This window comes from Oncorhynchus mykiss, chromosome 29 (assembly GCF_057628025.1).
Source record: "Oncorhynchus mykiss isolate SJ-2025 chromosome 29, ASM5762802v1, whole genome shotgun sequence".
In the NCBI taxonomy this organism is placed as follows: Eukaryota; Metazoa; Chordata; class Actinopteri; order Salmoniformes; family Salmonidae; genus Oncorhynchus; species Oncorhynchus mykiss.
The window spans coordinates 18,565,843-18,588,628 of record NC_143050.1 but is presented as its reverse complement, the minus strand read 5'-3'; the positions used below and the strand labels follow the sequence as shown (position 1 = coordinate 18,588,628).

The window sequence follows — 22,786 nt, the reverse complement described above, 5'->3', positions numbered from 1 at the left end:
CTGTAACGTCCTGGCTTTTGATGTGAAATGTGTTTATGACAGGGTTTTCTTTGTGCCCAGTTCACACCAATGTTGGAATAAGCAGCCTCTGACTTACAGTATCACAACAGCCCTATTCTACACTGAACAAAAATATAGACGCAACGTGTTGGTCCAATGTTTCTGAAATAAAATATCCCAGAAATGTTTCATATGCACGAAAAGCTTATTTCTCTAAAATGTATAGAAATTTGTTTACATCCGTGTTATTGAGCTATGGAGTTATTTCTCTGTTGCCAAGATAATGCATCCACCTGAGAGGTGTGGCATATCAAGAAGCTGATTAAACAGCAGGATCATTACACAGGTGAACCTTGTGCTGGGGATCAATAAAAGGCCACCATAAAATGTGCAGTTTTGTCACACAACACAATGCCACAGATGTCTCAAGTTTTTAGGGAAGAAGCAATTGGCATGCTGACTGCAGGAATGTCCACCAGAGATATTGCCAGATATTTTAATGTTCATTTCTCAACCCTGAGCCGCCTCCAATGTCGTTTTAGAGAATTTGGCAGTATGTCTAACCGGCCTCACAACCGCAGACCACATGTATTGCGTTGTGTGGGGGAGCGTTTTGCTGATGTCAACGTTGTGAACAGAGTGCTCCATGGTAGTGATGGGGTTATGGTATGGGCAGGCATATGCTACGGACAACAAAAACAATTGCATTTTATTGATGGCAATTTGAATGCACAGAAATAACATGACCAGATCCTGAGGCCCATTTTTGGTAAGGTATCTTTGACCAACAGATGCATATCTATTCCGTCATGTGGGCCTAATGAATTTATTTCAATTGACTGATATCCTCATATGAACTGTAACTCAGTAAAATGTTTGAAATTGTTGCATGTTGCGTTTATATTTTTGTTAACTATATTTCATGTGGAAAGTTTTGTTTCTCGGCATACACATCATGGACAAACTGAAATGGTCCACCAAGCGCAACAGCGCCTCTTCAACCTCAGGAGGCTGAATAAATTTGGCTTGTCACCTAAAACCCTCACAAACTTTTACAGATGCACAATTGAGAGCATCCTGTCGGGCTGTATCACCGCCCTCAACCACAAGGCTCTCCAGAGGGTGGTGCGGTCTGCACAACACATCACCAGGGGCAAACTACCTGCCCTCCAGGACACCTACAGCACCCAATGTCATAGGAAGGCCAAAGAGATCATCAAGGACAACAGCCACCTGAGCCACTGCCTGTTCCCCCCTCTACCATCCAGAAGGTGAGGTCAGTACAGGTGCATCAAAGCTGGAACCCGAAAGACTGAAAAACAGCTTCTATCTCAAGGCCATCAGACTGTTATACAGCCATCACTAACTCAGAGAGGCTGCTGCCTACATACAGACTCAAATCATTGGCCACTTTAATAAATGGATCACTAGTAACTTTAAATAATTCCATTTTAATAATGTTTACATATCTTGCATTACTCATCTTGTATGTATATACTGTATTTTATACCATCTATTGCATCTTCCCTATGCCACTCGGTCATTGCTCATCCATATATTTATATGTATATATTCTTATTTAGATTTGTGTGTATTAGGTAGTTGTTGTGGAATTGTTAGATTACTTGTTAGATATTACTGCACTGTCCGAACTAGAAGCACAAGCATTTCGCTACACTCACATTAACATTGCTAACCATGTGTATGTGACCAATAACATTTGATTTGATGTAACTTATCGATTGGTCATAATGTAAACTGTTGACTACTCTTTTCAAAAAAATGTTGGCTTTACGATGAACGATGGAGTTGTCAAGAGCACAAACAGATCTGGGACCAGGGTCCGCACTTATAAAGCGTCTCAGAGTAGGGGTGCTGATCTAGGACCAGGTACCCATTGTCAATTCACTATCATCTAAAATGCCAAACTGATCCTAGGTCAGAGTCATACTCTGGGACGCTTTATTACACGTTGATTTGTTGGCCTACTATGGAACAAAACACTTTTTTTTGAGATGTTGAGATCCAACATCAGAGGACCACACACAAACAAATAATACGTACATTTAAGAAATATATCATAATGTGTGAGAACTGTTTTTTCACGTTTGAGAAATAAGTGTCCATGAGGTCATTACCAGAGGGTCGTGAGCAAAGCGAGTTCGAAACCATTGCACATGCTCAGACGGCGGGGCCGTAAAGCTACATTGCATGTTACGAACAAAGCGAATGTCTTTGCTAACTATTCACGGACGATAAACGCACATTTGCTGTACATATAGAACTAACAATACCCACTATTATTGGAGTTACGTGGGTGTTCGGTTCCTGACTATGTCAACAGCCGACGATTCACGTTATAACGGTACGTTGATGTTAGCTAGCTATCGTTAACGAACGTAGCTAACTAGCTACCTGTAAACAACAATTTTATTCTTTGCCAGCTATTTTTCTTTCGTAATACGACATGTGTTCTGAATTGGATAACTAGGAGTTGACACTACCTATAAATGATTTAGCTTGGTAGGTAGCTAGCAATATAAAGTAATTAGCTAGCTGTGGTTAAACTTTAGAAGCTAGTTAGCTAGAACCTTTATATGTAACGTTAGCGCATTGTTTTACTCAGGACCATGGTGCGTGTGCAGATACATTTTTATATGACAACACACCTAGTTGGCTAACATCACCTGTGTTATAGACGTAGGTAACTAGTTACTGTAGCCAACATCAATGTTGAGTAATTTCACAACTAGCGCTCTAGCTACATCACAACATTGAAATTTGGCCGAAAACGTGTCTGCGTAGTACAGCGAGAATTGGGCGATTCCACACCACGAAGGCCCATAAATAAATTAATAAACACCTGAGGGATAGGGCTGGAGAAATGTAACTACTCTTAAATTCATAGACAAGGAATGATCAAGCGTCAAGTTGATGGTTTTAACCACGTTTTGAGGCTATATAGTGTTTGTTTACATTGGAGTGAAAAAAGCTTATGTTCTATTGTGATGGGGTACGACAGTTTTAAAAATTTATTTACCCTTTTATTTAACTAGACAAGTCGGTGAAGAACAGATTCTTATTTTCATTGACGGCCTAGGAACGGTGGGTTAACTGCCTTGTAGGGGCAGAACGACAGATTTATACCTCGTCAGCTCGGGGATTCGATCTTAAAACCTTTTGGTTACTAGTCCAACGCTCTAACCACTAGGCCAATGGGGCATGTATGTCATATTTTTCAAGATTTAATGGGTACATTTAATTAATTCAGAAACAACTGCAGATTGCCCCTTTAATAAAACACAATTTTCCCACCACCATGAAAGAGGGACTAATGATATAGTACTTCCTGATATTGCATACTATGTTCAGCCAGGGGTAAATAACAGACTGCTGCAACCTGATTGGCTTAACGCAGTGCGCAACATCCAGGAATTGTCTGAAAGTGGTGGTGGAAAATTGTGTTTTATTAACCCTTTACGCACATGGGAATTGGCATATATGGATAAGGCTAAATTGAAATGTTTCTTACAGAAGAAATATGAAATGAATGACCATGGTAGCAATTGAAAGGGAACCGTTTGGAGATTATTAGAAAATTATTAGACTAAAGGTGAGGGAGGACACAACAGTTCACCTGACATGACTGAATCCAGACATTACACTGTTGCATTTGTGTTTCACAGTTACTGTACTTTTTGCCACATTTGTTGATCGATAAATCTGAAAATATTCTGGATACATTCAGTAACATTAGAATATTCCTGGAAAATGTGGGGTAGTTGCAACAAAAGACAACAAAGTGACAAGGGTTTGAGTGAGAGCACTAACTGGCTCATGTCTTCAAGTATGTACTCCCCCCCCCCCCCCCCCCCCCCCCACAATTACTGTTTGCGCAATCCAAAAACGGTCTGTTATAAATCGCAATCTCGGTGTTATGAAAGCTTCTTCATTTGAAAGCTTGTTCTATTGGCACCATGATTAGCTACAGTTGAAGTCGGAAGTTTACATACACCTTAGCCAAATACATTTAAAGTCAGTTTTTCACAATTCCTGACATTTAATCCTAGTTAAAATTCCCTGTCTTAGGTCAGTTAGGATCACAACTTTATTTTAAGAATGTGAAATGTCAGAATAATAGTAAAGAGTGATTTATTTGAGCTTATTTCTTTCATCACATTCCCAGTGGGTCAGAAGTGTACATACACTAAATTAGTATTTTGTAGCATTGGCTTTAAATTGTTGAACTTGGGTCAAACATTTCGGGTAGCTTTCCACAAGCTTCCCACAGTAAGTTGGGTGAATTTTGGCCCATTCCTCCTGACAGAGCTGGTGTTACTGAGTCATGTTTCTTGGCGTCCTTGCTCGCACACACTTTTTCAGTTATGCCCACAAATTTTCTACAGGATTGAGGTCAGGGCTTTGTGATGGCCACTCCAATACCTTGACTTTGTTGTCCTTAAGCCATTTTGCCACAACTTTGGAAGTATGCTTGGGGTCATTGTCCATTTGGAAGACCCATTTGCGACCAAGCTTTAACTTCCTGACTGATGTCTTGAGACGTTGCGTCAATAAATCCACATAATTTTGCTTCCTCATGAGCCATTTATTTTGTGTAGTGCACCAGTCCCTCCTGCATGATGCTGCCACCCCCGTGCTTCACGGTTGGAATGGTGTTCTTCGGCTTGCAAGCCTCCCCATTTTTACTCCAAACATAACGATGATCATTATAGCCAAACCGTTATATTTTTGTTTCATCAGACCAGAGGACATTTCTCCAAAAAGTATGATATTTGTCCCCACGTGCAGTTGCAAACCGTAGTCTGGCTTTTTTATGGTGGTTTTGGAGCAGTGGCTTCTTCCTTGCTGAGTGGCCTTTCAGGTTATGTCGATATAGGACTCGTTTTACTGTGGATATAGATACTTTTATATGTGTTTCCTCAAGTATCTTCACAAGACCCTTTTGCTGTTGTTCTGAGATTGATTTGCACTTTTCACACAAAAGTACATTCATCTCTAGGAGACAGAACGCGTCTCCTTCCTGAGCGGTATGACGGCTGCGTGATCCCATGGTGTTTATACTTGCGTACTATTGTTTGTACAGATGAACGTGGTACCTTCAGGCGTTTGGAAATTGATCCCAATGATGAACCAGACTTGTGGAGGTCTACAATTGTTTTTCTGAAGTCTTGGCTGATTTCTTTTGATTTTCCCATGTCAAGCACTGAGTTTGAAGGTAGGCCTTGAACTACATCCACAGGTACACCTCCAATTGACTCAAATGATGTCAATTAGCCTATCGGAAGCTTCTAAAGCCATGACATAATTTTCTGAAATTTTCCAAGCTGTTTTAAAGGCACAGTCAACTTAGTATATGTAAACTTCTGACCCACTTGAATTGTGATACAGTGAATTATAAGTGATATCTGTCTGTAAACAGTTGGAAAAATTAATTGTCATGTAGATGTCCTAACTAGAGGTCGACCGATTAATCCGAATGGCCGATTAATTAGGGCCGATTTCAAGTTTTCATAACAATTGGTAATCTGCATTTTTGGACACCGATTGTGGCCGATTACATCGCACGAGGAGCCTGCGTGGCAAGCTGACTACCTGTTACGCGAGTGCAGCAATAAGCCAAAATAAGTTGCTAGCTACCATTAAACTTATCTTATAAAAAACAATTAATCTTACATAATCACTAGTTAACTACACATGGTGGATGATATTACTAGTTTATCTAGCTTGTCCTGCGTTGCATATAATTGGTACGGTGCCAGTTAATTTCTCATCAAATCACAGCCTACTTGATGATTTAACAAGCGCATTTGCGAAAAAGCACTGTCGTTGCACCAATGTGTACCTAACCATGGGGCGGCAGGGTAGCCTAGTGGTTAGAGCGTTGGACCAGTAACCGGAAGGTTGCGAGTTCAAACCCCCGAGCTGACAAGGTACAAATCTGTCGTTCTGCCCCTGAACAGGCAGTTAACCCACTGTTCCCAGGCCGTCATTGAAAATAAGAATTTGTTCTTAACTGACTTGCCTGGTTAAATAAAGGTAAAATAAAATAAAAAAAAAAACCATAAACATCGCCTTTCTTTAAAATCAATACACAAGTATGTATTTTTAAACCTGCATATTTAGTTAATTTTGCCTGCTGACATTAATTTCTTTTAACTAGGGAAACTGTGTCACTTCTCTAGCGTTCCGTGCAAGCAAAGTCAGGGTATATGAGGCAGTTTGGGCTGCCTGGCTCGTTGCGAACTATGTGAAGACCATTTCTTCCGAACAAAGACCGTAATTAATTTGCCAGAATTGTACATAATTATGACATAACATTGACGGTTGTGCAATGTAACAGCAATATTTAGACTTAGGGATGCCACCAGTTAGATAAAATACAGAACGGTTCCGTATTTCACTGAAAGTATCAACATTTTGTTTTTGAAATTATAGTTTCTGGATTTGACCATATTAATCACCTAAGGCTCGTATTTCTTTGTGTTATTATGTTATAATTAAGTCTGATTTGATATTTAATAGAGCAGTCAGACTGTGCGGTGGTATGCAGCAGCAGGCTCCTAAGCATTCATTCAAATAGCACTTTTGTGCATTTGCCAGCAGCTCTTCGCTGTGCTTCAAACATTGAGCTGTTTATGACTTCAAGCCTATCAACACCCGAGATTAGGCTGGTGTAACTGATGTGAAATGGCTAGCTAGTTAGCGGGGTGCGCGCTAATAACGTTTCAATCGGTGACGTCACTCGCTCTGAGACCTTGAAGTAGTTCCCCTTGCTCTGCTTTTGTGGAGCTATGGGTAACGGTGCTTCGAGGGTGGCTGTTGTCGATGTGTCCCTGGTTCGAGCACAGGTAGGGGCGAGGAAAAGGACGGAAGCTATACTGTTACACTGGCAGTACTATAGTGCCTATAAGAACATCCAATAGTCAAAGGTATATGAAATACAAATGGTATAGAGAGAAATAGTCCTATAATAACTACAACCTAAAACTTCTTACCTGGGAATATTGAAGACTCATGTTAAAAGGAACCACCAGCTTTCATATGTTCTCATGTTCTGAGCAAGGAACTGAAACGTTAGTTTTTTTACATGGCACATTTTACTTTCTTCTCCGACACTTTGTTTTGCATTATTTAAACCAAATTGAACATGATTCATTATTTATTTGAGGCTAAATTGATTTTATTGATGTATTATTATATTATGTTAAAATAAGTGTTAATTCAGTATTGTTGTAATTGTCATTACAAATAACAAATAAATATTACAAATAAATAAATAAATTGTACGATTTAATCGGTATCGGCTTTTTTTGGTCCTCCAATAATCGGTATCGGCGTTGAAAAATCATAATCGGTCGACCTCTAGTCCTAACCGACTTGCCAAAACTATAGTTTGTTAACAAGAAATTTGTGGAGTGGTTGAAAAACAAGTTTTAATGACTCCAACCTAAGTTTATGTAAACTTCCGACTTCAACTGTAAGTTATAAAATACTATATTACAGTGTTAGGTTTTCACAATACAATTCAGGGAAACGGATCATGATTTTGGTGCACATAGAAAGTGGTCTTGAGTGCATTCAGTTGCGTGTGCCATGGCAAATTGTCTTCACAATAGACAAACACACAGGCTCATTTTGTTCAGATCAACCCAGGGTATGACACCATGTCATCTTGTAACTGTACATCAAACATAGTAATTATAAATGTTGTCACTATTTATGATATGGAAATGTGAAGTGCACATTTGGACTCGCAGGTGTTTGGCTTGCTTGTATGAGATCAAAGCAGTATTTATTATAATCCTCAACATCTCATCTTTCTAAATACATAGTCCTCTTAATTTACAGCATTTCCCTCGCTCAGACAACCAAAATGTTGCAATACTTACCCAATTAGAAGGAGGAATGGGGGCAACTTCTTGTTGCGCAAGGGAATTATTTTATGTATAAAAAACGGTTGCTAGGTGACGTGTATTACCGGCTGTGCAGATTAGGGTAGTGTACCCTTTAAGCCCACATACCCATTACGCCCCCTTCCATCTTTGAATTACAATAAAAAACTTTATGTTCTACTGTTTAATGTTTTAACCAATTAATCTGGTTGTTATGGCCATATGTTTTTATTCTAAGCTAATCAATGTTTTATGTTATTGTTTTATGTTATTGATAGTTTTTTGTAAATTCCCACTGGTGGTCAATTTTCAAAGCAACAAAAAACTTTGGTGTGGAGGAGACCCTCGAACAGATTTTCAGATATTTTTTGTAGCTTCTCAGATAAGTGATCATACTTTAGGTAAAATGAAGGAATTAATTTGCTGATATATGCACATGATGGCTTATTTCATGGACATTAATTACCATCTAATGCCAATTGAAAATATGGGTTTCTCATGCTATCAATCGTGTGTGTGTGCCTGCATGTCAGTCACACAGTAGCAACATAACTTGGTGAACTACAACAAGATAATATATTTCAGGAATTCACAGCTTACATTTTTAAATGCATTTGATGTTATTTTACTATAGCTTACTATAGTGACTCTTTGTCCATCAGATCACGATGACCGAGTTGGAGGACAAAAGGTTCGCAACCGTAAAGGCAGAGGGCCTTTCAGGGCCCCTATGTATAGTGACCAGGGGCCAGTAGGGCCAAGACCAAGACATCGTGGTAGCCAAAGAGGCGGCGGCGGCCCGGGACCCAGAGCGCGATTCGACGATGAGGATGGAGATGTGGCAATGGCGGACAGCAACTCCCAAGATGGATCCTCCCAACACAGATTGTGAGTTTGTCAGGCTGAAGACAGACTATTTCACTGAACATGTTTTTAGGTTTGATCTTAGAAGTTATCCTTTATCCACCCTCGTGTTTTTTCCCCTGCTAGTAACCCTTATGGAAGACCAAATCGGCGTGGGGACGACCGATTTGACCGGGGCCGCAGAGGTGGTGGTGGAGGTCACAGGGGTCGTGGGAATAACAAAGGAGGGGATGGAGGTGGAGGTGGCCGCAAGAACTGGTTCAAGATGTCTGTGAGTCCACATTGTAAAATAATAGGGTAGCTTTACAGATTCACTAAACTGTCATTGATTGGATTGTACTTAGTCAATGCTAAATTGTGTCTCTTGCAGGTCCCCTATGGAAAGAAATACGACAAAGACTGGCTGATAACAGCACTGCAGAATATCTGCTCCATGCCCTTCACCCCAGTACATGTAAGTGACTGCTGTCTAGGGGCTCTTTTTGTTAGTCAATCTAATCCAGAAATAGACTGAGCAGTGTTTCCCCTTTATACATTTAGCAGCTGTGACTCCACTGCAACTAAAAAAATATATACAAAATAAATGTTTTATTTACCTCTGCCACCACTGCTGAAATAAATTATAGGGGAAACACTGGGCTTAGTTTCATTCCCCTGAAATAGCTTCATTTTATTGGCATTCTCTTTTTTCACCTCTGTTTTCTAAAGTACCACGTAGAGGGAAACCGAGCAGAGTTCTTTATTGATGATTCCACGACTGCGAATGCCTTGTTTAAGGTATCACGGAAGATCACAGACAAAGAGGGCTACAAGGTACTATTTTTTTTTTCTCCACAAAACCGACCTCTGGTGGTTTTATCAAATGGTGTTAGGCGGGATATTTCTGGCAGACTGGACACCAGACATGAACACATTAATAACGCCAGCAGAAGTTTTAAGCAACAAGGTTGGCGTCAGTTAAGTTTGATGGCAATCAGTAAGGATAGGACCATCAATAAATAGGACCTTGAGAAGGGGTCACGGTAAGGCTGTGGTTAATGATTAGGGCCTCGTAAAGGGCTTTCAATAGAAATTCTAGGACATAACCATTTCCCCCTGGGGATAGTCATTAAAAAACATGTCATTCACTCCTCCATCCTCCATCTTGTCCAGGTGACTGTACTGATGAATCCCTGTCCTCCACCCTCCTTTCTTCAGTCTGAACTAAAGCCAGCTGATCTGGAGCACCTGAAGGTAAGATGAGGAGACCAGCTCTTGAATAGGAGGAGTGATTGTTTAAATAACATTATTGTATTGATATTAGAGCCATCAGCAAGGTTATTACTTTTTTCTTTCCTTCAACTCTACGTAGTAATGCCTCCTATTCTTTCAAGTACCCGCTAATGATAATAGTGCAACATTCATTATTTAGTTTCATGTATAGAGAGGTGTAAGGGCTGAATGCGTAAAACTGTCTTTCCATCATTAGCAATGCATGGCTAAACGTTTTGATGGCTCTCAACAAGCGCTGGACTTGAACAACATCCGGATAGACCCAGGTACACGGCAAGAGCAATTAGTCACATCAAACGTTTTTCAATGTTGTATTTGCGTTATACGACCTGTATTCTGGTAGTGCCATCCAACACTCCTATACTTCCCTGATTTCCACAGACCTGGTGTCCCAGAACATTGATGTGACTTTGAACAGAAAGAACTCCATGCGTGCTGTTATTAAGATAATTGAGGAGAATATTCCAGAGGTATGGATGTGGTCAGTCCTTGTAGCTGAATAATGAAAGAATATGGATGCCTTCCTCTCCACTTATCCCTTCTCCTTTCCTTCCACAGCTTGTTTGTCTGAACCTTAGCAACAACAAGCTATTTAGGCTGGATGACCTGTCAGAGCTGGTCAACAAGGTTCCCAACCTGAAGACACTCAACCTTTCTCATAACGAGGTGAGGAGACTGGGTCTGGTTGTGGCTCAACGGGACCTAACCCCAGCACTGACCTTTACTGGGACTGCACAAAGTCTCCTCTTACTTTTCAGTTATCCACATAATTCATTTAGTCAATTGACTGGGACTAGGAGTTTTCTCTCGGTGTCTGTTCTTGTGAGTAACACCTGGGTGTTTTATTGGATGTTCTTTTCCTGCCATCATTCCAGTTAAAGACAGAGCGCGAGCTGGACAGGATCAAGGGTCTTAAGCTGGTGGAGTTATGGCTGGAGAGGAACCCCCTTTGTGACTATTTCAAGGACCAGGCTTCATACATCAGGTCAGTCTGTGCTCAGGACTGCTGGGTGGGTAATGGTAGGCTGTTGACGGTGTGATGTGCTCAGGATGGCTGGGTGGGTAATGGTAGGCTGTTGACGGTGTGATGTGCTCAGGATGGCTGGGTGGGTAATGGTAGGCTGTTGACGGTGTGATGTGCTCAGGATGACTGGGTGGGTAATGGTAGGCTGTTGACGGTGTGATGTGCTCAGGATGACTGGGTGGGTAATGGTAGGCTGTTGACAGTGTGTTGTGAGATCGTTGGCTGGGTGGGTAATGGTAGGCTGTTGACAGTGTATTGTGAGATGGCTGGGAGGGGGGATAGTTCATTCTATTCCCTGTATTTCAGGGGGTAACTTGACTGTATTCAGGAAAGCCCTACTCTGTGGGATATCACATGTTGTTTATGGATTATATGAGCCAGGAAGGACATGTTTGGTCTGGTACTACTGAATAGCAGCACAACGCTCAACTTCGAAGGAACCGGAGTGACTAGTTGATCACCATGCTATCAGAGAGTCTCACTGAGCCCTCTCACATTACTACAATAACATAGGTGGTGATTAAGTTGTTAAGACTTGACATTATCTGTTCTTGGGCAAGTGTTGAAATCGCACAAATAGCCTACTCGATGCTTGTGGGGCTGCACCTCAGTTCAAATGTAAAGCCACGTTTATGATTCTTTTTATTTTAGGTGCATGCCATGTTGACATGATCAAACCATGAACCTCTTCATACTATATAGCTCAATATTAACCAGCCAACAAACGCATGCACAAGCATTTCACTACACTCGCATTAACATCTGCTAACCATGTGTATGTGACAAATACATTTTGATTTGATGGTTTTAGTTGAGGAAAATGGCTATCATTTCAATTATTTCTACACCCCTGCCCCCTTCTAGATGCAGGTTTAACTGTCTGTCTGGGTACTCTCTTTTTGTTGTCTGTCTCAACTGATCTCACGCTTTCCCTCTCTGAAACTCAGCAGCTGATCTTTCCTCCATTTGTTTTCTACCGTGAAGATGGACCTGTGCCCCCTACAGGCACCCCTGTATTAATGTTTTTAACAAAATCCTGACAATTTAAATTTCAAGAGCCACTACCTCTAGCATACATAACTTGGCATGGATAATACTGACCACAGCATTGTGAATGAGACTCATACTTTGGGAAGAACTTGGATCACTAAAATGGCATTTTGGAAAGGAATCCTTTTGTAGCTCAGGTGATAGAGCATGACGCTTGTAACTCCAGGGTAGTGAGTTTGATTCCCGGGACCACCCATACGTAAAATGTATGAATGCAAGCCTGTAAGTCGCTTTGGATCAAAGCATCTACCAAATGGCATATAGTGTGTGTGTTTATATATTTAAGATTCATATGGGAACATGGTGTTGGTACATCCTCTCATCCTCCCCTATATGGGTCATGAAATGTGGCCAGTGAAGAGGGCTGGTTAGCCAATGACGGGTAAGATCCCACCTTTGATACCGGGACAACCTAAGACAGGCACAGTCGTGCATCTGGCCACATCATACCTACGTACGTATGCACTTTGATACGTACAGTATATGCTGAACGAAGAAGACATTGAAGTAAAGAACAAAGATTTGCGCTACAGGCCTGGGGTTGGTGCGGGAGAGAGGTTTCCAAAAAGCCATGCAGAGTCCCCAAATACAAGCTTTCTCATAATTCCCTTAAATCTAACATGCCTTCAAGGCTTGTTTGTGCCACAAGTTGGTAGACACATCTCAGAATGTAACAGCTGGAGTGAAGGAGAGGCTTTGAGAACGAGGGACACAAAGATGTATCAAGAGACCCTCAATTAGTGGGATTTCTAATATTAAGTTGATTTCCGGTTAAGGATACAACACTTAATGTTTATTCTGTGGTCATAAACACATGCAGTCACCTCAGAATGGTCACTGATAAAGTTTATGACTCGTTTGGTCCTTCCTCAGATATCCCTCTCAACATGTTTCCCTAAAAAGAAAAATGTTTGTTTAATAGGGCTTGGATGCCCTATTTGTTTAACCACCCCCAAAATGTTAAAGTTGAAGTGGGGTCCAAAATTGTATTTATTTGTGGCACCAAAAATGTTGTGTAAGATATATGCAGTATCATTCTTGCATTAATCAATGCTAGCAACAGAGGTTCCTCCTGTAGTGATCTGTAGTGGCGCTCAGGGCCCAGCTCTTTCTGTTTCTTTTCTTTTCTATTTGTCTTTTCTTCATCTGAAGGGGATGCTTTGCATGGTCTCCTCAAATAACACATTTTCTATTCCTTAAGGCTGGCTAACATACCACTCAATCACCCTAGTGGAATTGCATCTTCTATCAAAGCTTTTTGTGAACTCCTCTTTGCTGTTTTGGTTTGATCGAGCATGCCTGTCTTTTCTATGTTACCATAAGTTTTCCCTCTTCCCTTTCTACCTGAAACGACATGGTGTAACTTTAACTATCCTTAATGTAATGGATTAACCCCCTCGTGTATACCCATGATTCATGTCAATCTTTCATCTCCAACAGTCTCCATCACCTCCTCTACAGTCTTTAGATTCCATTTCACTGTCTCTTGGTCCTGTGACATGTGTGTGTCAGACACCTCAAACATGCAACATTTGAGTGGTTTGACCATAATCTCACTCTTGTGGTCTCTACCAAGTACATTGGTCACACCACGGGCCCCTCCCAATCACCAGGCCACTCCCCTATACGTGTGAAAAGCACTGATTTGTCTCTTGTTGGTATGGGGCGCTCACAACCAACGTTCACACCCCTTCCAAGACAACGTGTGTTTCGGCGTGTAGGGGGGGACGGTGAGTATCATCACAAAGGGGTGAGTACATTGCCACAGGAAAGGGGGCCGAGGCCCACCGAGTGGCACAGCGGTTTAAGGCACTGATCAGTGCTAGATGCGTCACTACAGATCCAGGTTCGATCCCGGGCTGTGTCGCTGCCGGCCGCGACCGGGAGACCCATGAGGCGACACAATTGGCCAAGCATCGTCCGGGTTAGGGGAGGGTTTGGCCGGCTGGGATGTCCTTGTCCCATCGCGCTCTAGCGACTCCTTGTGGCTTCTGGGCGCATGCATGCTGACACGGTCGCCAGGTGTACAGTGTTTCCTCCAACACATTGGTGCGGCTGGCTTCCGGGTTAAGCGAGCAGTGTGTCAAGAAGCAGTGTGGCTTGGCAGGGTTGTGTTTCGGAGGACTCATGGCTCTCGACCTTCGCCTCTCCCGAGTCCGCATGGGAGTTGAAGTGATGGGACAAGACTGTAACTACCAATTGGATATCACGAAATTGGGGTAAAAAGTACACAAAAAAATACATAAATAAAGGGGCTGTCGTCATAGATTGATTTGGTATTGGTTTATCTGTATTGTACCGTTCATATTAGTTCAAGAGGATGTGTCGTTGTAACATTGAGAACCTCTCCACTGATATGCAGAGCTGACAATGTCATGTTCAGGAATGGGTGTGTTCTATTCTGAACAATCAGTTCAAACCAATATATGCGGTTATAATGACGAATCAAGTCCATGTTGGTGTTTACTGCCTAGTTCCGCCCCTCATTTCAGTTAACTGTATGGACAGGGATTATATAAACATTTGGGTGGCTATGAGAGATCCTTATCCATGGGTGAGGCTGTGAGTGCATGAGCATATACTTTTAAAAATATATATTTTTACCTTTATTTAACTAGGCAAGTCAGTTAAGAACAAATTCTTATTTTCAATGACGGCCTAGGAACAGTGGGTTAACTGCCTGTTCAGGGGCAGAACGACAGATTTGTACCTTGTCAGCTCGGGGATTTGAACTTGCAACCTTCCAGTTACTAGTCCAACGCTCTAACCACTAGGCTACCCTGCCGCCCAGTGGAGAGAACAAGTATTTGATACACTGCCGATTTTTGCAGGTTTTCCTACTTACAAAGCATGTAGAGGTCTGTGATTTTTATCATAAGTACACTTCAACTGTGAGAGATGGAATCTAAAACAAAAATCCAGAAAATCACATTGTATGATTTTTAAGTAATTAATTTGCATTTTATTGCATGACATAAGTATTTGATCACCTACCAACCAGTAAGAATTCCGTCTCTCACAGACCTGTTAGTTTTTCTTTAAGAAGCTATCCTGTTCTCCACTCATTACCTGTATTAACTGCACCTGTTTGAACTCTGAACCTGTATAAAATACACCTGTCCACACACTCAATCAAACAGACTCCAACCTCTCCACAATGGCCAAGACTAGGGAGCTGTGTAAGGACATCAGGGATAAAATTGTAGACCTGCACAAGGCTGGGATGGGCTACAGGACAATAGGCAAGCAGCTTGGTGAGAAGGCAACAACTGTTGGTGCAATTATTAGAAAATGGAAGAAGTTCAAGATGGCGGTCAATCACCCTCGCTCTGGGACTCCATGCAAGATCTCACCTCGTGGGGCATCAGTGATCATGAGGAAGGTGAGGGATCAGCCCAGAACTACACGGCAGGACCTGGTCAATGACCTGAAGAGAGCTGGGACCACAGTCTCAAAGAAAACCATTGGTAATACACTACGCCGTCATGGATTAAAATCCTGCAGCACACGCAAGGTCCCCCTGCTCAAGCCAGCGCATGTCCAGGCCCGTCTGAAGTTTGCCAATGACCATCTGGATGATCCAGTGGAGAAATGGGAGAAGGTCATGTGGTCTGATGAGACAAAAATAGAGCTTGTTGGTCTAAACTCCACTCGCCGTGTTAGGAGGAAGAAGATGAGCATGAGTACAACCCCAAGAACACCATCCCAACCGTGAAGCATGGAGGTGGAAACATCATTCTTTGGGGATGCTTTTCTGCAAAGGGGACAGGACGACTGCACCGTATTGAGGGGAGGATGGATGGGGCCATGTATCGCGAGATCTTGGCCAACAACCTCCTTCCCTCAGTAAGAGCATTGAAGATGGGTCATGGCTGGGTCTTCCAGCATGACAACGACCCGAAACACACAGCCAGGGAAACTAAGGAGTGGCTCCGTAAGAAGCATCTCAAGGTCCTGGAGTGGCCTAGCCAGTCTCCAGACCTGAACCCAATCGAAAATCTTTGGAGGGAGCTGAAAGTCCGTATTGCCCAGCGACAGCCCCGAAACCTGAAGGATCTGTAGAAGGTCTGTATGGAGGAGTGGGCCAAAATCCCTGCTGCAGTGTGTGCAAACCTGGTCAAGAACTACAGGAAACGTATGATCTCTAATTGCAAACAAATGTTTCTGTACCAAATATTAAGTTCTGCTTTTCTGATGTATCAAATACTTATGTCATGTGATAAAATGCAAATTAATTACTTAAAAATCATACAATGTGATTTTCTGGGTTTTGTTTTAGATTCCGTCTCTCACAGTTGAAGTGTACCTATGATAAAAATTACAGACCTCTATATGCTTTGTAAGTAGGAAACACTGCCAATTTTGCAGGTTATCAAATACTTGTTCTCGCCACTGTATATGTGTTTGTGGTTGAAATAGTGTTTAGGGGGATGACTCTGTCTATTTATAATCAGCACTAACTTCTGTCTCTTATCTTCTGTGTTTTTGTGAATGTCGGACAGCGAGGTGAGAGAGAGGTTCCCCAGGCTTCTCAAACTGGTAAGGATTCAATCAAACGCTTTTAGGATTTCAACAATTGTTTATTCAACTCGTTTTGGATATTATTATTATTGTATTTGTGAAGAATTTACATCTCTTCAATTGGTAATCTTTGTCTTCTCTTCCTGACCTCTCTAACTCTCACTAGGACGGTCAGGATCTCCCCCCGCCCATAGTCTTTGATGTGGAGGTGACTCCTGCCGCCCTTCCACCTTGCAAGGTAATACATGCACACCATTGGTTCTCATTTAGGGGCTTTGCATGTAACCGTGTGTCAAAACAGGAGTGTTTTCTTTTAAATTCTCACCCTTCGACTGCTGTCACAGCCCAGCTACTTCTGCTCTGAAGAGATCAAGACTCCCATCGTTGGCTTCCTACAACAGTGAGTTTTATGTTGAATCCACGGACACAAATGCATACACATTACTGAACAAATACATACAAACACTACACACTGTTATAGATGCGGTAAAGAGGTCAATGGAACTCAACCAAAACAATGGAAATGCCAAGGAGACTCTTGGTGTAAAGATTACGAATGACCTCATTGCCCCCCAGCAAAATTATCCTACATTTAGGCTATTGTTTATGTGTATTTCACACAATGTTGATATAGAAATCATCGTATAATGCTTGTATGGATGCCAACCCCTATACATGTTCATGTCATCGTCACCAATCAACTGCATTACAGTTAAAGACTACTTTGAACATCACCACTGATTTATGTATGCTAGTGTTAGCAGTTGATGTTACTATTCAATAGCACAGACCCCAAAGCATCCTATTTCAGGCTCAATGTATAAACAAGTTGGACCAATGAGAACTTGCATGTAGCTATGAGTCCCGGACTGAAATCCCTCCCATGTCTCTAACCCATTGATCATTAATCCCCTATTACAGAAAAAAACGTTATTTCCATTGATCGTTAGTACTATATTGACTTTTAGTCCTCTATTGACCTATCGTCCTCTGCGTTGTGTATTTATCTTCAAAATATTCTTACACTAGCTATGCTACCAGCTTATACAAATGGAAGTTAACATTTTAGCAGTAATTTCTAAACCCTGAAAAGGGACAACTTCTAAATGTTATGCAGTGAAAACAGCCAAATATATCCAAATCAGACTGTAGTAACCACATTGTGGGCCTGTTACAATACATCAATCATGACAGATTTGACAAATATCCACTTTGTTAGATCAGATTTGTTAAATGTGAGCCAATCCGGCGTTCCATTAACCTCTTTACCGCATGTATCCTTTGCAAATCTCAACTAAGCCGGAACCCAAAATGCTCTGATGCACTACAACACACCTTTGTTTTTGTTTAAAACAAAAATGCAGCATGATTTTAAAAAACTTCTTCTTTTTTTAAAAATAAGACACAGTATCTATCAAAGCAGATCAATATCTGTACTGATTGGAAATGTAAGTTGTTGTGTGTTTCTTATGATGTAAGTTTTTAAAGAACAACTTTTTCCCCCAGATACTACAGTGTGTATGACTCCGGAGACAGACAGCCTTTGTTAGATGCCTACCACGATGGAGCAACCTTCTCCTTGAGCATGCCCTTCACCATGCAGAACCCCTCCAGGTACCCCTTGGCTAGTTATTAATGTTCCCTGTCTCCAGCCGCATGCATAAACGGTTTAAAATAAAGTGTCAACAAAAAAAATTAAAGATGGCGCCGGGGGAGATGGCTAGCGTTTTACTGGCTCCTAACCAATGTGCTATTGTGTGGGGGGTTTTTGCGTTAATTTGAACTTATTTTGTACATAATGTTTCTGCCACCGTCACTTATGACTGAAAAGAGCATCTGGATATCAGGACAGTGATTACTCACCTTGTACTGGACCAGGATTTTTTTCTTTAACGAGTTGGACGAGAAGGGTTTACTTCAAGACACCCCGACAAGGCCCAAATCCACATCATTCACATGAAGAAGAGACAGAGATATCGGGGATGTAGGTCGGGGTGAGTGAGTAATCCCCCTCTACCATCAGTCCTATTAGCCAACGTGCAATCATCGGGTAACAAAATGGATGAGCTCCGATCTAAACTATCCTACCAACGGGACATTAAAAACTGTAATATCTTATGTTTCACAGAGTCATGCATGAAAGACGACATGGATAACATACAGCTGGCGGGGTTTTCGGTCCATCGGCAAGATAGAACAGCTGCCTCCATTAAGACCAAGTGTGGCAGTCTGTGTCTATTTATAAATAACAGCTGGTGCACAAAATCTTATTTTAAGAAAATGTCAAGGTTTTGCACGCCTGATGAAAAGTATCTCATGATAAGCTGTAAACCACACTATTTACCGAAAGTGTTTCCATCTATATTTTTCGTAGCTTTTTCGTATCCCACTATGCCCTCCGACGAACCATCAAACGGTTAAAGCATCAATACAGAACTAAGATTGAATTGTACTACACTGGCTCAGATGCTTGTTGGATGTGGCAGGGCTTGCAAACTATTACGGACTACCAAGGGAAGCACAGCCATGAGCTGCCCAATGACACGAGCCTACCAGGTGAGCTAAAGAACTTTGATGCAAGCAACACTGAAGCATGCATGAGAGCATTAGCTGTTCAGGACGACTGTGTGATCACGCTCTTCGTAGCCGATGTGAGTAAGACCTTTAAACATTCACGAGGCCGCAGGGCCAGACGGATTACCAGGACGTGTACTCAGAGCAGGCGCTGACCAACTGGCAAGTGTCTTCACTGACATTTTCAACCTGTCCCTGACCGAGTCTGTAATACCAACATGTTTCAAGAAGACCACCATTGTCCCTGTGCCCAAGAACACCAAGGTAACCTGCTTAAATGACTACCGACCCGTAGCATTCACGTATGTAGCCATGAAGTGCTTGGAAAGGCTGGTCATGGCTCACATAAACACCATTATCCCAGAAACCCTAGACCCACCCCAATTTGTATACCGCCCCAACAGATCCACAGATTATGCAATCTCTCTTGCACTTCACACTGCCCTTTCTCACCTGAACAAAAGGAACACCTATGTGAGAATGCTCATTGACTGCAGCTCAGGGTTCAACACCATAGTGCCCTCAAAGCTCATCAATTAGCTAAGAACTATGGGACTAAACCACTCCCTCTGCAACTGTATCCTGGACTTCCTGATGGGCTGCCCCCAGGTGGTAAGGGTAGGTAACAACACATCTGCCACGCTGATCCTCAACACAGGGGCCCCTCAGGGGTGTGTGCTCAGTCTCCTCCTGTACTCCCTGTTCACCCATGACTGCATGGCCAAGCACGACTCCAACACCATTAAGTTTGCTGACGACACAAGGTAGGCCTGATCACCGACAACGATGAAACAGCCTATAGGGAGGTCAGTGCCAGGATAACAAACTCCTTCACCGGGATCAAGACAAAGGGGATGATTGTGAACTACAGAAAAAGGGGAACCGCGCACGTCCCCATTCTCATCAATGGGGCTGCAGTGGAGCAGATTGATAGCTTCAAGTTCCTCTGTGTCCACATCACCAACAAACTATCATGGTCCAAACACACCAAGACAGTCGTAAAGAGGGCACGACAACGCCTATTCCCCTTCAGGAGACTGAAAAGATTTGGCATGGGTCCTCAGATTCTCAAAAAGTTCTACAGCTGCACCATCGAGAGCATCCTGACTGGTTGCATCACTGCCTGGTATGGCAACTGCTCGGCCTCTGACTGCAAGGCACTACAGAGGGTAGTGTGTACGGCCCAATACATCACTGGGGCCAAGCTTGCTGCCATCCAGGACCTCTATACCAGGTGGTGTCAGAGGAAGGCCACAAAAAATTGCAGAAGACTGCAGCCTCCCTAGTCATACGGTTCTCTCTGCTACCGCACGGCAAGCGGTACCAATTCTTGGTCCAAAAGGCTTCTTAACAGCTTCTACCCCCAAGCCATAAGACTCCTGAACAGCAAGTCAAATGACTACCCAGGCATTTTTCTTTGTCCCAACCCCACCCCCATTTTTACACTGCTGCTACTCTGTTTATTATCCATGCAGTCACTTGACCTCTACCTACATGTAGATATTACCTTCACAAACCGGTGCCCCCCGCACATTGACTGTACCGGTAGGCCCTGTATTTCGCCACGCTACTGTTTTATTGTTGCTCCTTAATGATTTATTTTTCTATTTATTTATTTTGGTTTATTTTAGTAAATACTATTAAATAAGTGTTAACTGCATTGTTGGTTAAGGTAAGTAAGCATTTCACTAAGGTTTCACCTGTTGAATTCGGCGCATGTGACAAATAACATTTGATTTGAGTCACTCAGTATCACCGATTTGTCACCTGTTTCTAAGGTAGTCAGTTGGTCACTGTCTCCCTTTGTGTCTAGGTGCAGTCTTGGCGATTACCATAAAGACAGTCGCAACCTGAAAAAGCTCAAGGATCCCAGTGAGTCTCGTGCTTCTGAATCGCTACTTCAGTTTTCAGAAGTGATGGTTGTCATGATGTCATCTCTTACAAATGTAGTAAACCTGTTGGTAGTGAAAGTCACCATGATTGTGTTCGCTTATATACACAAACTAAATTATTTGAAAACCTTTGTTCTTTCAGCCACACGATTCCGCTTACTGAAGCACACTCGTCTGAATGTGGTGGCTTTCCTGAGCGAACTGCCCAAAACGCAGCATGACACTGCATCTCTAATTGTGGACGTCAACACCTTCACCGTGAGTGGAATGCTTTTATAACCATCAATTCACATTCAAAGCCCATGACCATCCTTGATCTCCTGTCCCTCTCCTACTCCTGTAGAACACATTACTGTCGTTCACGGTCACTGGAGTGTTCAAGGAAGGTATGTTTGTTCAACTTTTCTAACTTGGTTAACGTATGTAGTTTGTTTTGTTTCCCACATTTTCATTCCCCAAAAAGTCATGAACCATGTATGTTGCGTTCTCCTTCTGTCACGCCAGTTGAAGGTAAATCCCGCGACTCTGTGAGAGCTTTCTGTCGGGTGTTTGTCACAGTGCCAGCTGGAGGGACAAGGTAGGCCCTACAGCTAGCCAAAACTCAGCCAGATATGTACTTTGTCTTGATCTCGATAAAAATGTTGATACTAATGGGGAAAAAAATACCTCATGTATTCCTCTCGTTTCAAAAGTCTTTGCATAGTGAATGACGAGCTGTTTGTGCGCAATGCTACGACTGAGGAGATCCGCCGGGCCTTTGTGGCACCTGCCCCCACCCCATCCAGCAGTCCTGTCCCCACCCTCTCAGCCCCCCAGCAAGAGATGCTCTCTGCCTTCTCACTCAAGTCCGGCATGAATCTTGAATGGTCCCAGAAGTAAGTGGGAAACACTTACTTTGCATTCGATTTTAACACTGTCCCCTATTGTCGCGTTGCTTTGTTTTTTTATGTACAGGGTTTTGTGGGTGTAATGTTGCATTCATATTGGTTCTAACCTACTTTATCAATGTATATCAGGTGCCTACAGGACAATGAGTGGGATTTCAACCGAGCAGGGCAGGTCTTCACAGACCTCAAGGTAAATAACTCCTTATTTTACTCTAAACATTCCTAGATTCAAATCTTTATCCTAGTAAATTATCTAAGGGAGCAATGTGTGTTGCTTTAGTTGACAGAATTTTGTTTTACCTCGAATGTTATGGACCCTTTTAGGCTTCAGATAGTAAAAACAACTTCTACTGTTTCTCCTCAGGCTCATGGAAAGATCCCAGATGTCGCTTTCATAAAGTGAACAGGAAAGGCTGTGAAGCTTTTTAATTATTGTCATTGGTCTTATTTCTGTTGATTCTTATGCAGTTATCCTCCTGGATTACAAGATAACATATACTTCATTATTTGTATAATTAAACATGATTTAACGTGTTCAAATAGGCTTGTTATTTCATCACACCGAACATCTTCCTAATATTGAGTGGCAGCCCCCATTTTGCTCTCAGAACAGCATGGGCTATGCTAGCCCATGTTGGCTGGATTTCCTTTGGGTGGTGGGAAACGGAGTGTGAAGGCACTTTTGTCCTGCCCATTTACTCAGAATGGCACACACAGCTGTCTCAAGGCTTACAAATGTTTGAACTGGTCTACACTGAAGTGGATTTAACAAGTGAAAGCTATGATCAA

General features: G+C 42.2%; 1 protein-coding gene across 1 annotated transcript; it reads left to right on the top strand.

Annotated features, from left to right (window-relative positions):
* The first annotated feature begins 2,035 nt into the window (after positions 1-2,035).
* On the top strand, positions 2,036-22,537 carry LOC110509974 (nuclear RNA export factor 1). Its single transcript, XM_021591227.3, has 21 exons — positions 2,036-2,365; positions 8,576-8,801; positions 8,904-9,048; positions 9,148-9,231; positions 9,486-9,590; positions 9,930-10,010; positions 10,246-10,315; positions 10,431-10,519; positions 10,608-10,715; positions 10,925-11,034; positions 16,626-16,662; positions 16,811-16,882; positions 16,989-17,044; positions 18,151-18,258; positions 21,032-21,090; positions 21,253-21,368; positions 21,454-21,496; positions 21,615-21,687; positions 21,803-21,985; positions 22,127-22,187; positions 22,362-22,537. Exons 1-21 carry the CDS (start codon positions 2,335-2,337, stop codon positions 22,398-22,400), a joined length of 1,896 nt encoding a protein of 631 aa, XP_021446902.1. The 5' UTR covers positions 2,036-2,334; the 3' UTR covers positions 22,401-22,537.
* Positions 22,538-22,786: the final 249 nt, after the last annotated feature.

What these genes read in the sequence shown, in the direction of transcription:
- LOC110509974 (XM_021591227.3), top strand. Translation starts at nt 2,335, where the DNA reads ATGTCAACAGCCGACGATTCACGTTATAACG. An exon ending in AGAACTGGTTCAAGATGTCT is followed by an intron (nt 9,049 to 9,147) that starts GTGAGTCCACAT and finishes TGTCTCTTGCAG; the next exon opens with GTCCCCTATGGAAAGAAATA. An exon ending in TGGACGTCAACACCTTCACC is followed by an intron (nt 21,369 to 21,453) that starts GTGAGTGGAATG and finishes CTACTCCTGTAG; the next exon opens with AACACATTACTGTCGTTCAC.